Raw genomic sequence first — 13,961 nt, 5'->3', positions numbered from 1 at the left:
TCATAGGTTGGAAAAGACATCTAACATCAAGTCCAACCGTCAACCCAACACCACCATGCCTACTAAACCATATCCCAAAGTGCCACATCTACATGTTTTTTAAACACCTCCAGGGATGGTGACTCCACCACTTCCCTGGGCAGCCTGTTCCAATGCCTGACCACTCCTTCAGTAAAGAAATTTTTCCTACTATCCAATCTAAACCTCCCCTGATGCAACTTCAGGCCATTGCCTCTCATCATATCGATAGTTACCTGGGAGAAGAGACCAACACCCACCTCGCTACAACCTCCTTTCAGGTAGTTGTAGAGAGAGCAATAAGGTCCCCCATCAGCCTCCTCTTCTCCAGACTAAACAGCCCCAGCTCCCTCAGCCACGCCTCATAGGACTCTAGCCCCCTCACCAGCCTCGTTGCCCTTCTCTGGACATGCTCCAGCACCTCAATGTCCTTCTTGTAGTGAGGGGCCCAAAAATGAACACAGTACTCCAGGTGCGGCCTCACCAGTGCCAACTACAGGGGGATGATCACCTCCCTCCTCCTGCTGGCCACACTATTCCTGATACAAGCCAGGATGCTGTTGGCCTTCTTGGCCACCTGGGCACGCTGCTGGCTCATGTTCAGCCAGCTGTCGACCAGCACCCCAAGGTCCTTTTGTGCTGGGCAGCTTTCCAGCCACTTTTCCCCAAGCCTGTAGTGTTGCATGGGGTTGTTGTGACCCAAGTGCAGGACCCGGCATTTGGCCTTGTTGAACCTCATACAGTTGGCCTCGGCCCATCGATCCAGCCTGTCCAGATCCCTCTGCAGAGCCTTCCTACCCTCAAGCAGATCCACACTCCCTCCCGACTTGGTGTCATCTGCAAACTTACTGAGGGGGCACTCAACCCCCTCATCCAAATCATTGATAAAGATGTTAAACAAAACTGAGCCCTGGGGAACACAACTTGTGACTGGCCGTCAGCTGGATTTAACTCCATTCACCACCACTCTCTGGGCTCAGCCATTCAGCCAGTTCTTTACTCAGTGAAGAGTACACCCATCCAAACCATGGGCAGCTAGTTTCTCCAGGAGGATGCTGTGGGGAACAGTGTCAAAGGCCTTACTAAAGTCCAGGTAGATGGCATCCACAGCCTTTCCCTCATTCACGAGGGAGGTCACCTGGTCATAGAAGGAGATCAGGTTGGTCAAGCAGGACCTGCCTTTCATGAACCCATGCTGGCTGGGCCTGATCCCCTGGTTGTCCTTCTCATGCCCGGTGAGCGCACTCAGGATGAATCGCTCCATAACCTTTCTTGGCACCGAGGTCAGGCTGACAGGCCTGTAGTTCCTGGGATCCTCCTTCCGGCCCTTCTTGGAGATGGATGTTACATTGGCGATCTTCCAGTCATCTGGGACCTCCTCCCCTGTTAGCCAGGACTGGTGATAGATGATGGAGAGTGGCTTGGCAGCTCCTCCGCCAGTTCTTTCAGCACTCTTGGTTGGATCCCACCTGGCCCCATAGACTTGTGAGTGTCCAGGTGGCATAGCAGGTTGTTAACTGCTTCCTCCTGGATTCTAGGAGGTTTATTTTGCTTTCCTTCCCTATCTTCCAGCACTGGGGGCTGACTACCCTTGGAATAACCAGTCTGACTATTAATATCCAGCCTGCCTGGACCCCTTTGCCCTTCAGGACTCTCTCCCAGGGGACCTTCTCAACCAGTGTCCTGAACAGGCCAAAGTCTGCCCTCCAGAAGTCCATGGTGGTGGTTTTGCTGACTCCCCTCTTAACTTCACCTCGAACCGAGAACTCTGTCATTTCATGGTCGCTAAGCCTAAGACAGCCTCCGACCACCACATCTCCCACCAGTCCTTCTCTGCTAGTAAACAGCAGGTCTAGCGAGGCACCTCCCCTGGTAGGCTCACTTACCAGCTGCGTCAGGAAGTTATCTTCCACACACTCCAGGAACCTCCTAGACTGTTTCCTCTCTGCCGTGTTGCATTTCCAGTAGATGTCCGGTAAGTTGAAGTCCCCCACGAGAACAAAGGCTAGCGATTGTGAGACTTCCGCCAGCCTCTTGTAGAAAACTTCATCTGCCTCTTCATCCTGGTTGGGTGGTCTATAACAGACCCCCAGCAGGATGTCTGCCTTGTTGGCTTTCCTCCTCGTCTTTACCCATAAGCACTTGACCTTGTCATCACAATCGTCGAGCTCTATACAGTTAAAGCAGTCCCTAACATACAGAGCCACCCCACCGCCTCTCTTTCCTCGCCCATCCATTCTGAAGAGCTTATAGCCATCCATTGCAGCACTCCAGCCATGAGAGTCATCCCACCATGTTTCTGTGATGGTGACCAAGTCATATCTGTCCTGCTGTACAATGGCTTCCAGCTCCTCCTGTTTGTTGCCCATGCTGCACGCATTGGTGTAGATGCACTTGAGCTGGGCTGTCGATCTCACCCCCAACATTGACACTCATCTCTAGTGAGCCTGGTTATATCCCCTTCCCCCTTCAAACCTAGTTTAAAGCCCTCTCGATGAGCCCTGTGAGCTCATGAGCAATAATCCTTTTTCCCCTTTGAGACAGCTGGACTCCATCTGTTGCCAGCAGGCCCGGTGCCATGTAAACCTCCACATGATCAAGGAAACCAAAATTCAACTGATGGCACCAGCCTCTGAGCCACCTGTTAATCAGGTGAGTTAATTTAAACAGTTCCTGTTCCCCAGAAAACAACAAAAAGCTAGAACATTACAACTAAACTTTAGACTTTATCAAAATAGAAGTCTGGCATGTATTCAAACTCTGTTTATATTGATATTCTGCTTTCTGCTTGTTTGAATTGTAAAATGTCAATGATAGTGTAAATTTCCTCTAGGAATTTTGTACTTGATCAATAAAAATGTCTTAATTTGAGAAAACAGAGTAATCGGAAGGTAGACTGGAGTAATACATTCCCAACAACCTAGGATTTAGAGCAGCGATATAGATCTCTGGTGGTTACCCTATTGTATGAACTAGCAACTTCACTGCTTTCAAGTTATGTTTTAGGTAGTGTGTTTAAATGGCAGTTATTTCCCTTTCCTGTTAACAGTTTCTAGGGTTTTTTTTCTTGTCTATAGCACCTATTTCTGTGGGATTAAAGCAGAAACTCCCTGCAATGTGCACAAGGCTGTGATTTTTTTTTTTCTTCTGAGATCAGTGTACTGCAATGAATTTCTCTAAGGCAGTGTTTCCAAAACTATGGGATGCACCCACATGCATGAGGGATGGATGTAATACTTGATATGGGGGAAGGTTATGTGTAAGGTGAAGCAAGATGATATCAAGTACTAAAGGGGTCTCAGCAGCCAAATTAATATTCATTATTCAGTGATCAACAGCCTGCATGTGTGCTGTGGTGCCTTGATGTTGCTCACAGTTTGTGCAAAAGATCCTGGAGCTGTGTGGCACTGGGAATGCTGAGCTGGGCTCCAGCATAGCCCAAGTGCTCTTGTTGCCAGGTAGTGTTTGTGTGAGCCCTGGCTGTTCAGCAGGCAGGTAGGTATCTGTACTGGTTTGCAAGATGGTCGGTACAAGCTTCAGCAATTGCCTGGGCCTCTGAAAGTGTATGACAATGGAGGTAATAGGGAGAACGGATAGTTTTGGCCTCTGAAGTCAGACACAGGAAAAATGTTAGATTAATAGCTCATGTGGTGCAGCAAGTCTTTCCCAACTTACTGATGACTTCGAGCTTGTGGCAATTGACAGTGACTTGCTTTGGTAATGGGACAGTGAGATTCTCGCAGTTGAGTCTCTTGAAACACTTCAGACAAATACAAATATTCACCCCTTTGACTTTACTGGGGTCAGGTTTTTTACTTCACGTTAAAACAGGAGGAATCCCGTGGGCCAGGGCTCTCGAAGGCAGGGGGGTCCATGAGTGCTGGTCGCTCTTTAAACAACACTTCTTCCATGCACAGGAGCAATGCATCCCCCTGAGAAAGAAATTTAGCAAAGGAGGCAGGAGACCTGCATGGTTAAACAAGGAGCTTCTAGCGGAGATCAGGCAGAAGAGAAAGGTCCATGGAATGTGGAAAGAGGGACAGGCCACTTGGGAAGAGTACAGAAACGTGGTGAGAGCATGCAGGGATGCGACGAGGAAGGCCAAGGCTCACCTGGAATTGAAGCTGGCAAGGGATGTCAAAAACAACAAGAAGGGCTTCTTCAACTACATCAGCAGCAAAAGGAAGGCTAGGGACAACGTGGGGCCGCTGCTGAATGAGGCGGGTGTCCTGGTGACAGAGGATGCGGAGAAGGCAGAGCTACTGAATGCTTTCTTTGCTTCAGTCTTCAGTGCTAAGACTGGCCCTCAGGAATCCCAGGCTCCGGAGGTAAGAGAAGAAGCCTACAAAGAGGACGACTTTCCCTTGGTCGAGGAGGACTGTGTGAGGGATCGCTTAAGCGATCTGGATGTCCACAAATCAATGGGCCCCGATGGAATGCACCCACGAGTGCTGAGGGAGCTGGCGGATGTCATTGCTGAGTCACTCTCCATCATCTTTGAGAGGTCCTGGAGGACAGGAGAGGTGCCCGAGGACTGGAGAAAGGCCAATGTCACTCCAATCTTCAAAAAGGGCAAGAAGGAGGACCCAGGGAACTACAGACCGGTCAGCCTCACCTCCATCCCGGGAAAGGTGATGGAGCAGCTTATCCTGGAGGCCATCATCAAGCAAGTGGAAGAAAAGAAGGTTATCAGGAGTAGTCAGCATGGATTCACCAAGGGGAAATCATGCCTGACCAATCTGATAGCTTTCTACGATGACATGACTGGCTGGGTAGATGAAGGGAGAGCTGTGGATGTTGTCTACCTTGACTTCAGCAAGGCTTTCGACACAGTCTCCCATGATATCCTCCTAGGGAAGCTGAGGAAGTGTGGGCTGGATGAGTGGTCGGTGAAGTGGATAGAGAACTGGCTGAATGGCAGAACTCAGAGGGTTGTCATCAGCGGCGCTGAGTCTAGTTGGAGGCTGGTGACAAGTGGTGTCCCCCAGGGGTCAGTACTGGGCCCAGTCATGTTTAACTTCTTCATCAATGACCTGGATGAAGAGTTAGAATGTACCCTCAGCAAGTTTGCTGACGACACCAAACTGGGAGGTGTGGTAGATACACCAGAAGGCTGTGCTGCCATTCAGCATGACCTGGATAGGCTGGAAAGCTGGGCAGAGAGGAACCTGATGAGGTTCAACAAGAGCAAGTGCAGGGTCCTGCACCTGGGGAGGAACAACCTCATGCAGCAGTACAGGCTTGGGGTGGACCTGCTGGAGAGCAGCTCTGCGGAGAGGGATCTGGGTGTCCTGGTGGACGACAGGTTAACCATGAGCCAGCAGTGTGCCCTGGCTGCCAAGAAAGCCAATGGGATCCTGGGGTGCATCAAGAAGAGTGTGGCCAGCAGGACGAGGGAGGTTCTCCTTCCCCTCTACACTGCCCTGGTGAGGCCTCCTCTGGAGTACTGTGTCCAGTTCTGGGCTCCCCAGTTCAAGAAGGATGAAGAGCTACTGGAGAGAGTCCAGCGGAGGGCTACAAGGATGGTGAGGGGACTGGAGCATCTCCCCTACGAGGAGAGGTTGAGGGAACTGGGCTTGTTCAGCCTGAAGAAGAGAAGGCTGCGAGGGGACCTTATAAATGCCTACAAATATCTGAAGGGTGGGTGTCAGGAGGATGGGGCCAAGCTCTTTTCAGTGGTGCCCAGTGACAGGACAAGGGGCAATGGGCACAAACTGAGGCACAGGAAGTTCCATCTGAACATGAGGAAGAACTTCTTCCCTCTGAGGGTGACAGAGCACTGGAACAGGCTGCCCAGGGAGGTTGTGGAGTCTCCTTCTCTGGAGATATTCAAGACCCGCCTGGACAAGGTCCTGTGCAGCCTGCTGTAGGTGACCCTGCTTCGGCAGGGGGGTTGGACTAGATGACCCACAGAGGTCCCTTCCAACCCCTACTATTCTGTGATATTCTGTGAATTCAGAATTCAGCATAATCAGTGCTCACTTTACTATAATTAAATTTTTCTACATAGCGGGAGACAAAGGAGTTTAACCCAAATCCTTCAGCACTCTTACTGAGTCATTTAGAACCTGGCATATTTATACATTTTTAGCATTTATAGGTTATAGGAGCAAGTTGTATGCATATTTAGCCATGTATCCAATAGTGTTACATGTTATCAACATTAAATTTGTATCATACTTGACTTTTTCTGAATAATTTCAATCGTATGTTATCAGAGGTGCTTTTTTTTTAAATTACCTCTTCCAAGTTTTACTATTATATTACAAGTTTACTTTTTCCTTCTTTCTCCCAGCTGTGATGTAGAAAATAGGCTCCTCAAACTGGTATTACTGTTGTTAACTTTAAATAATTTTACTTTTCTAATTTTGGGTCAGTGTTCAGGTTCATTATAATGCAAATAAGAATTCAAATTATATTTATTATATTAACATTAGACTGAAATTAAATTTAAATTATAAGACTTGGCTTTTACTGATACGCAATTTGAATTCAGCTCCTCCTGGTTATCTCTAGTTCAAGTTAAAAAAGGTATATCCGTAAAATAAAATATAACATAGAACTAATTTTTCTGTTTAAACTAGACTTTACAAAGATTCTTCTTTGTTCCTCCTCAGTCTTCAGTCTAAAACATTTAGACAATATAACTTAATAAAAACATTCTACTAGATTCTCAAAATGAAAGGGAAAATATTGGTATAATTTGAGATATTATAATTAACAATACATGTATATAGAGGATTGTATATAGTAGTTGCCATTTATCTTCTTTTGTCTAAAAATATGTGAGCACATTTAAAACTTCATTTTGGTATTTGGTTCTACTTTTTTCAGAATTGCTTATTGTGAGTGTACTTGCATTATTGCAAGATCGAGAGGGCCATTTAATCCTTACACAACAGAACATGTGAAAGGATGCTGCAGATGTGTTTTCTGATAGGATAAAGGCTTGTGATTAATGAAGCATGTTATTAATAAACAGTGTCTTCAAATGAATATATTTCATTCAAGAAAGATAAGAGTAATAAGTATCTTGCATTTATTCTTTACAATACAGATGAGCCATTTTCTTCTAACTTATGCTATGCAAATATATGGCAGTTTGGCTGTGGTGTTTTGGGGTGAGGTGCGTGACATGCATAAATAGTTGTATTATGAATTGTGGTATTTTTGTTATATACTTATATTTTTATGTTAAAAAAAAAAGGAAGGGAAAAAACCAGACATCAAATGATTGAAAGAATTGAAATAAAAGTTTTAAATTGGTTTAAGAATAATGGCCGAGCTATGGATAGATTCTGTATAGCTTATACTATTTTCCAGGCAGACAATTCTGTGGCAATCAGGTAGCCTTTCTTTATTTTATGATGTGTTCCAAAGAGCCACTTTTACTAGCTGAATAAGGAAATGAATCACAGCTTTATAAATAAATTAATGAAATTACACTTCTAGGAAACTGGTGACTTCTTTTTTTTTCCTTGTAAGTTGCAATTCAGTGTCTGGAGACTGTTTTTAAGATTAACCCAGAAGATACTCATCTTGCACCTCCACAGCATTTGATAGAAATGTTCGCAAATTCTTTTCACAAGGTAAGAATTTAGTTTAGATTTTAGAGTTACTTTGCCAATATGTGCTAAGATTTCATATTGTATACACAACCTTAAAGTGCTGTATAGGCCAAAATGATAAGGAAACTTAAAGAAAACATGAAAAAAGTGACATTTCCATAAAAGCTAGCAGAACGAGAATCTTTTGGGGCAGTGGGAGGAATTACTTTCAGCTAGACAAGGACAATTCCATATAGAAAATTACTGAATAGTGGATGTCCCATTCTCACTTGGAGCATTTTATCCTTGTTAAGCATTTTGCAATTCCCAGAGATAAATGTTTGCAAAGTGCTTGAGGTCATCCACAGTTTTCTGATGCTTCTCACTCCCTTCTGGAAATAATTTAGTCATTCAGTTTTAAAAACATCCCCATGAAGATTAACCTTAAAATAGGAACTTAAAAAATGTGTACTAATAATATGTTCTGTCTGGGGGTCGCCAGTACAGGCAGCACAGGAACCACCAGGATGGCAAATGGGAAAGTCAGAAGTAAAAAATAAAACAAGATTATAGAGACACATTAACTCTCTTCCCCTTGACTTCCTTAAAATGTGTGGTGAGCCATAAGGTTTCTTTAGTAGTAGAAAGCAAGCTATCTTTCTTTTTTAAGGATGTTTTAGTGATGTTTTGGTTCTTTCATACTTCCTGTGCACTACAAAAAATCTAGTTGCTTCTTGATATAATGCTGCCCAGGATGAAATAACTTTTTAGTATAATCAGGGCTTATATTGTAATGGAAAAAAACCTTGATTTGTTTACATACAGAATGACATGCTGCCTCTCTCAGATTCTTTACCAGACGATGTTGAAAAGGCTGACCAACTGAAAGACGAAGGTTTGTAATAAACATAGAAATAAACATTTTATGCTTTTATTAAGATTTTTGGGTTATCATGGATAGTGATAGTATAGCAGCTGGGCAACACACACCCTGCACAAAAACTTAAATTTATATTCTCTGACAATTGTCTAAGGGCTAATTGATTTGCTCCATCTGGGGTTTAAGAAAATATAGTCTATTCTCTCCCTTGCTCAGAAGGTTGCTTACAAAACTAAGGGATAATACATGAAATCCTGGGCAACATTCCTGAGTAGCAGAAGTTTTAAAGAATGAACAGTTATTGTTCAGTATATTATAGATGTGTCTGTCCATGGGATTTCTGTACAAGTTTCTACTTCATGTTGAAAAGGTTGTGTGATGTCAAGGATTATATGCTAGTTGAATATTAAAACATTGGTAACTGAAGCCAACAGAAAAATTCATGTCAGCTTACTAGGGTTAGATTTCACATGTGTGTAATAATTTGTGTGCTCTAAAAATTGCAGAAAACCCAGTTGTTTCTTTTGCCTTTGATAGATGTTATTGCTGTTAACGTGAGGAAAAGCAGCTGTACCATAGAAGTCTTCACTAATGCTACCCAAGAAGGAATCCATTTTATTTCCCCTAAAAAAAAAAAAGTAGCATGTAGCACTGATAACTGATATGCATTGGTATCAGGTGGATCAATGCTTTATAAATCAAATTTTTTATGACCTGTTGGATTTTCAGATATTTGAGTTTTATAGCAAAAATAAGTAAGTTTCTAATTTCAAGACAGATGTAATCCTCTCAGAAATTTCAAGATAATCATGTAGAAAAAGTTCTGTATTTGAGAACAATTATCTTAAAACAGATCATCTGTAGGCATGAATGCAGTCCATTACTGGCTCTGAAAGTAAGTTTTGCTAACTGTTGAATTTGCTCATTACCTCTTTAATCCTGAGGATACGAGCTCAAACAAGGATAGGTCACAAATGAAAATTAGTTTCAAAGTTATAACACACCTGGCGTGCATGATGGCTTTTCATTTTGCTGTCTGTTACTGCCAATTCATGGAAAGTGAAGAATACCTGCATCACTCAATATGGTTATTGGACTGTAGGGATATTCAGCACTTTCCAGGTGTGGGTATTATAGCAATGCATGTTTTAAATCACAGAATCATTTAGGTTGGAAAAGACCTTTAAGATCATCAAGTCCAACCATTAACCTAGCACTGCAGGCAGGAGACCCGCATGGATGAGCAAGCAGCTTCTAGCAGAGCTCAGGTGGAAGAGAAAGGTCCATGGAATGTGGAAAGAGGGACAGGCCACTTGGGAAGAGTACAGGAACATGGTCAGAGCATGCAGGGATGCAACGAGGAAGGCCAAGGTCCACCTGGAATTGAAGCTGGCAAGGGATGTCAAGGACAACAAGAAGGGCTTCTTCAACTACATCAGCAGCAAAAGGAAGGCTAGGGACAATGTGGGGCCGCTGCTGAATCAGGCGGGTGTCCTGGTGACGGAGGATGCAGAGAAGGCAGAGTTACTGAATGCCTTCTTTGCTTCAGTCTTTAGTGCCAAGGCAGGCCCTCAGGAATCCCAGGCCCTGGAGATAAAAGAGGAAGCCTACAGAGAGGATGACTTTCCCTTGGTCAAGGAGGACTGTGTGAGAAATCACTTAAGCAATCTCAACTCCCACAAATCCATGGGCCCCGATGGAATGCACCCACGAGTGCTGAGGGAGCTGGCGGATGTCATTGCTGAGCCACTCTCCATCATCTTTGAGAGGTCCTGGAGGACAGGAGAGGTGCCCGAGGACTGGAGAAAGGCCAATGTCACTCCAATCTTCAAAAAGGGCAAGAAGGAGGACCCAGGGAACTACAGACCGGTCAGCCTCACCTCCATCCCGGGAAAGATGATGGAGCAGCTCATCCTGGAGGTCATCATCAAGCAAGTGGAAGAAAAGAAGCTTATCAGGAGTGGTCAGCATGGATTCACCAAGGGGAAATCATGCCTGACCAATCTGATAGCTTTCTACGATGGCATGACTGGCTGGGTAGATGAGGGGAGAGCCGTGGATGTTATCTACCTCGACTTCAGCAAGGCTTTTGACACTGTCTCCCATAACATCCTCCTAGGGAAACTGAGGAAGTGTGGTCTGGATGAGTGGTCAGTGAGGTGGATTGAGAACTGGCTGAATGGAAGAACTCAGAGGGTTGTCATCAGCGGCGCTGAGTCTAGTTGGAGGCCTGTAACTAGTGGTGTCCCCCAGGGGTCAGTACTGGGCCCAGCCTTGTTCAACTTCTTCATCAATGACCTGGATGAAGAGTTAGAATGTACCCTCAGCAAGTTTGCTGATGACACCAAACTGGGAGGAGTGGTGGATACACCAGAAGGCTGTGCTGCCATTCAGTGAGACCTGGATAGGCTGGAGAGTTGGGCAGAGAGGAACCTGATGAAGTTCAACAAAGGCAAATGCAGGGTCCTGCACCTGGGGAGGAACAACCCCATGCATCAGTACAGGCTCTGGGCCGACCTGCTGGAGAGCAGCCCTGCAGAGAGGGACCTGGGTGTGCTGGTGGACAGCAAGTTGACCATGAGCCAGCAGTGTGCCCTGGTTGCCAAGAAGACCAATGGGATCCTGGGGTGCATTAAGAGGAGTGTGGCCAGCAGGTTGAGGGAGGTTCTCCTCCCCCTCTACACTGCCCTAGTGAGTACCCCATCTGGAGTACTGTGTCCAGTTCTGGGCTCCCCAGTTCAGGAAAGATGAGGAGCTACTGGAGAGAGTCCAGCGGAGGGCTACCAGGAATGATGAGGGGCCTGGAGCATCTCTCCTACGAGGAGAGGCTGAGGGAGCTGGGCTTATTTAGCCTGAAGAAGAGAAGGCTGAGAGGGGACCTAATAAATGCTTATAAATATCTGAAGGGTGGGTGTCAGGAGGATGGGGCCAAGCTCTTTTCAGTGGTGCCCAGCGACAGGACAAGGGGTAATGGGCACAAACTGAAGCATAGGCAGTTCTGTCTGAACGTGAGGAAGAACTTGACTTTGAGGGTGACGGAGCACTGGAACAGGCTGCCCAGGGAGGTTGTGGAGTCTCCTCTGGAGATATTCAAAACCTGCCTGATCCCGGTCCTGTGCAGCCTGCTCTAGGTGACCCTGATTTGGCAAGGGGGTTGGACTAGATGACCCACAGAGGACCCTTCCAACCCCTATCATTCTGTGATTCTGTGATTCTGTGACTAATAAATACTTGAATTTACATGCCTATCACTTGACACTTCGGCTTTATGTAAGCTATGTAGAGCACAGATTGTGTGCAGGTTTGAATAGTGTAACTGTGGCTAAATCCTAAAAAGAGCTGGGTATTACCACAGTATAAATTATAACTATAGGTAGTATTTTTTTTATAGAGGACACACATTCAAAATTACAACTATTTGTTTCTTTTTTTTCCTAAGGAATTTTTGTCTCGTTTTAAAATATTAAAGTAGCTTTTCCTTTTGTCCCAGATTGCTTAATCTCAGCAGAAATACTAGGTGTAGCTATTTTTCTGTTTTCCTTTAGCCAGTTTTGAGCTGGAGAGAGAGAACAAGAATGGTATCCATTGATACTCACTCCAACTTAGCCCTGTATCACAGGTCGTCTTTGGTTCAGAGCAGTATCAGAAATTCTAACTTTGATAATCATTGATAGGAGTTTTGTTTTAGAGAAATATTAACTGCTGCGATCTTGTTAAGCTAACTTGCAAGTTTTTTGACTGAGAATAGGATTTAGTGTGCAGACCTTTATCTCAGATCAAAGGAAAGATGTCTAGATGGTGTGCTTGTAAAAATGAGGCAGATATGGTTACATTCTGTATATATTCTGTACATTCTGTATATATTTTGAAGGTATACATGCAATTGCAGTTTCAGTTTGCCTTCTCGCTGGCGGGGATTGCTGACTGTAATTACAGTCTAGTATATCACTGTTGTGAAGAGGTGATTTTGTACCATGTTGATGATACTTAGTTACTTAAATCTCATTTTGTTTATTAAGCTCTCCATGTTCACAAATAAGTGGAAGTATAGTTGTTTTCATTTAGTACTGGCTCCTAGAACTGCTTGCTCCACAGCCTCTTGCTTTCTAGCAGAGATAAAATGCTGCACTGACTGAAATTTTCCAGCCTTTGCTTATGCAGTTTTATACATCTGTAGTAACCTGTTGACCTATCCATTCTCTTGCTTATTTTTGGAAAAAGTTGAAATATTTTTTCAAAATACAAGGAAGTCAGTGAAAGTCTATAATTTTCCTGACAATTTCTTGACATTGCTGAAGGCACCAAGGCTTCTGTAGGATCTAGCAGGCCAAGGATCCATAGTGGTAGGACCAGGGACAACGCTGAGCTTGGGCACTCTGAACTAGGACTTTTTCTCTACTATTCTGTCATGAGGAAAGAAAGAAACTACCAGGACTTCCCTGTGTTGGGGAGGAAAGAATGTGTAAGATATCTTTTGTTTTGAAAGACCTTACTCAAGGAATTTCTTTCTGTAGAAAAGTTGTATTTTTCTAGTTTTTTCACTGTACTAGGCTTAAAAAATATGAAATATGGAACTTCATTGTAGAGCAGAAGTTCTGAGCTATAAAGGTGAGAAATTTTACCTCTGAATAATTTTAGATTGCCCATGCTGTATGTGCTTTTCATTATTTTAATGAATGAATTATGTGACAACACAGAAGTAGGGCTTATGTGCTCGGTTTTGCTTTTGTTTGATTTTCCATGTTATATGGGTAGTTACAGGCAAGTTGTTGGGAGATCATAGAATGATTAAGGTTGGAAAAGACCTCTAAGATCATCAAGTCCAACCGTCAACCCAACACCACCATGCCTACTAAACCATATCCCGAAGTACCACATCTACATGTTTTTTGAACACCTCCAGAGATGGGGACTCCACCACCTCCCTGGGCAGCCTATTCCAATGTCTGACCACTCTTTCAGTAATTTTTCCTAATATCCAATCTAAACCTCCCCTGATGCAACTTCAGGCCATTGCCTCTCATCATATCGATAGTTACCTGGGAGAAGAGACCAACACCCACCTCGCTACAACCTCCCTTCAGGTAGTTGTAGAGAGAGCAATAAGGTCTCCCCTCAGCCTCTTCTTCTCCAGACTAAACAGCCCCAGCTCCCTCAGCTGCTCCTTATAGGACTTGTTCTCTAGACCCTTCACCAGCCTCGTTGCCCTTCTCTGGACATGCTCCAGCACCTCAATGTCCTTCTTGTAGTGAGGGGCCCAAAAGTGAACACAGTACTCCAGGTGCGGCCTCACCAGTGCCGAGTACAGGGACACAATCACCTCCCTCCTCCTGCTGGCCACACTATTCCTGATACAAGCCAGGATGCCGTTGGCCTTCTTGGCCACCTGGGCACACTGCTGGCTCATGTTCAGCCCACCAACACACCCAGGTCCTTTTCTTCCAGGCAGCTTTCCAGCCACTCTTCCCCAAGCCTGTAGTGTTGCATGGGGTTGTTGTGACCCAAGTGCAGGACCC

The 13,961-nt window shown here is 44.7% G+C and overlaps 1 protein-coding gene across 4 annotated transcripts in view; it reads left to right on the top strand.

Annotated features, from left to right (window-relative positions):
* The window catches only part of LOC142365623 (small glutamine-rich tetratricopeptide repeat-containing protein beta-like), a 145,692-nt gene that overhangs the window by 113,861 nt on the left and 17,870 nt on the right, over positions 1-13,961 (top strand). For 3 of the 4 annotated variants that reach the window (XM_075446600.1, XM_075446601.1, XM_075446598.1), the window contains 2 exons: positions 7,504-7,607; positions 8,391-8,460. In XM_075446600.1, the coding sequence (XP_075302715.1) occupies positions 7,504-7,607; positions 8,391-8,460 (174 nt within the window). Of the gene's footprint in view, positions 1-2,562; positions 2,671-7,503; positions 7,608-8,390; positions 8,461-13,961 lie in introns of all 4 variants that reach the window. The other variant, XM_075446602.1, reaches the window with a different exon arrangement.

Source organism: Opisthocomus hoazin, chromosome W (genome assembly GCF_030867145.1).
Source record: "Opisthocomus hoazin isolate bOpiHoa1 chromosome W, bOpiHoa1.hap1, whole genome shotgun sequence".
Taxonomy (NCBI): Eukaryota; Metazoa; Chordata; class Aves; order Opisthocomiformes; family Opisthocomidae; genus Opisthocomus; species Opisthocomus hoazin.
Note: the sequence above shows the minus strand (reverse complement) of the source record. Positions and strands in the feature narration are given on the sequence as shown.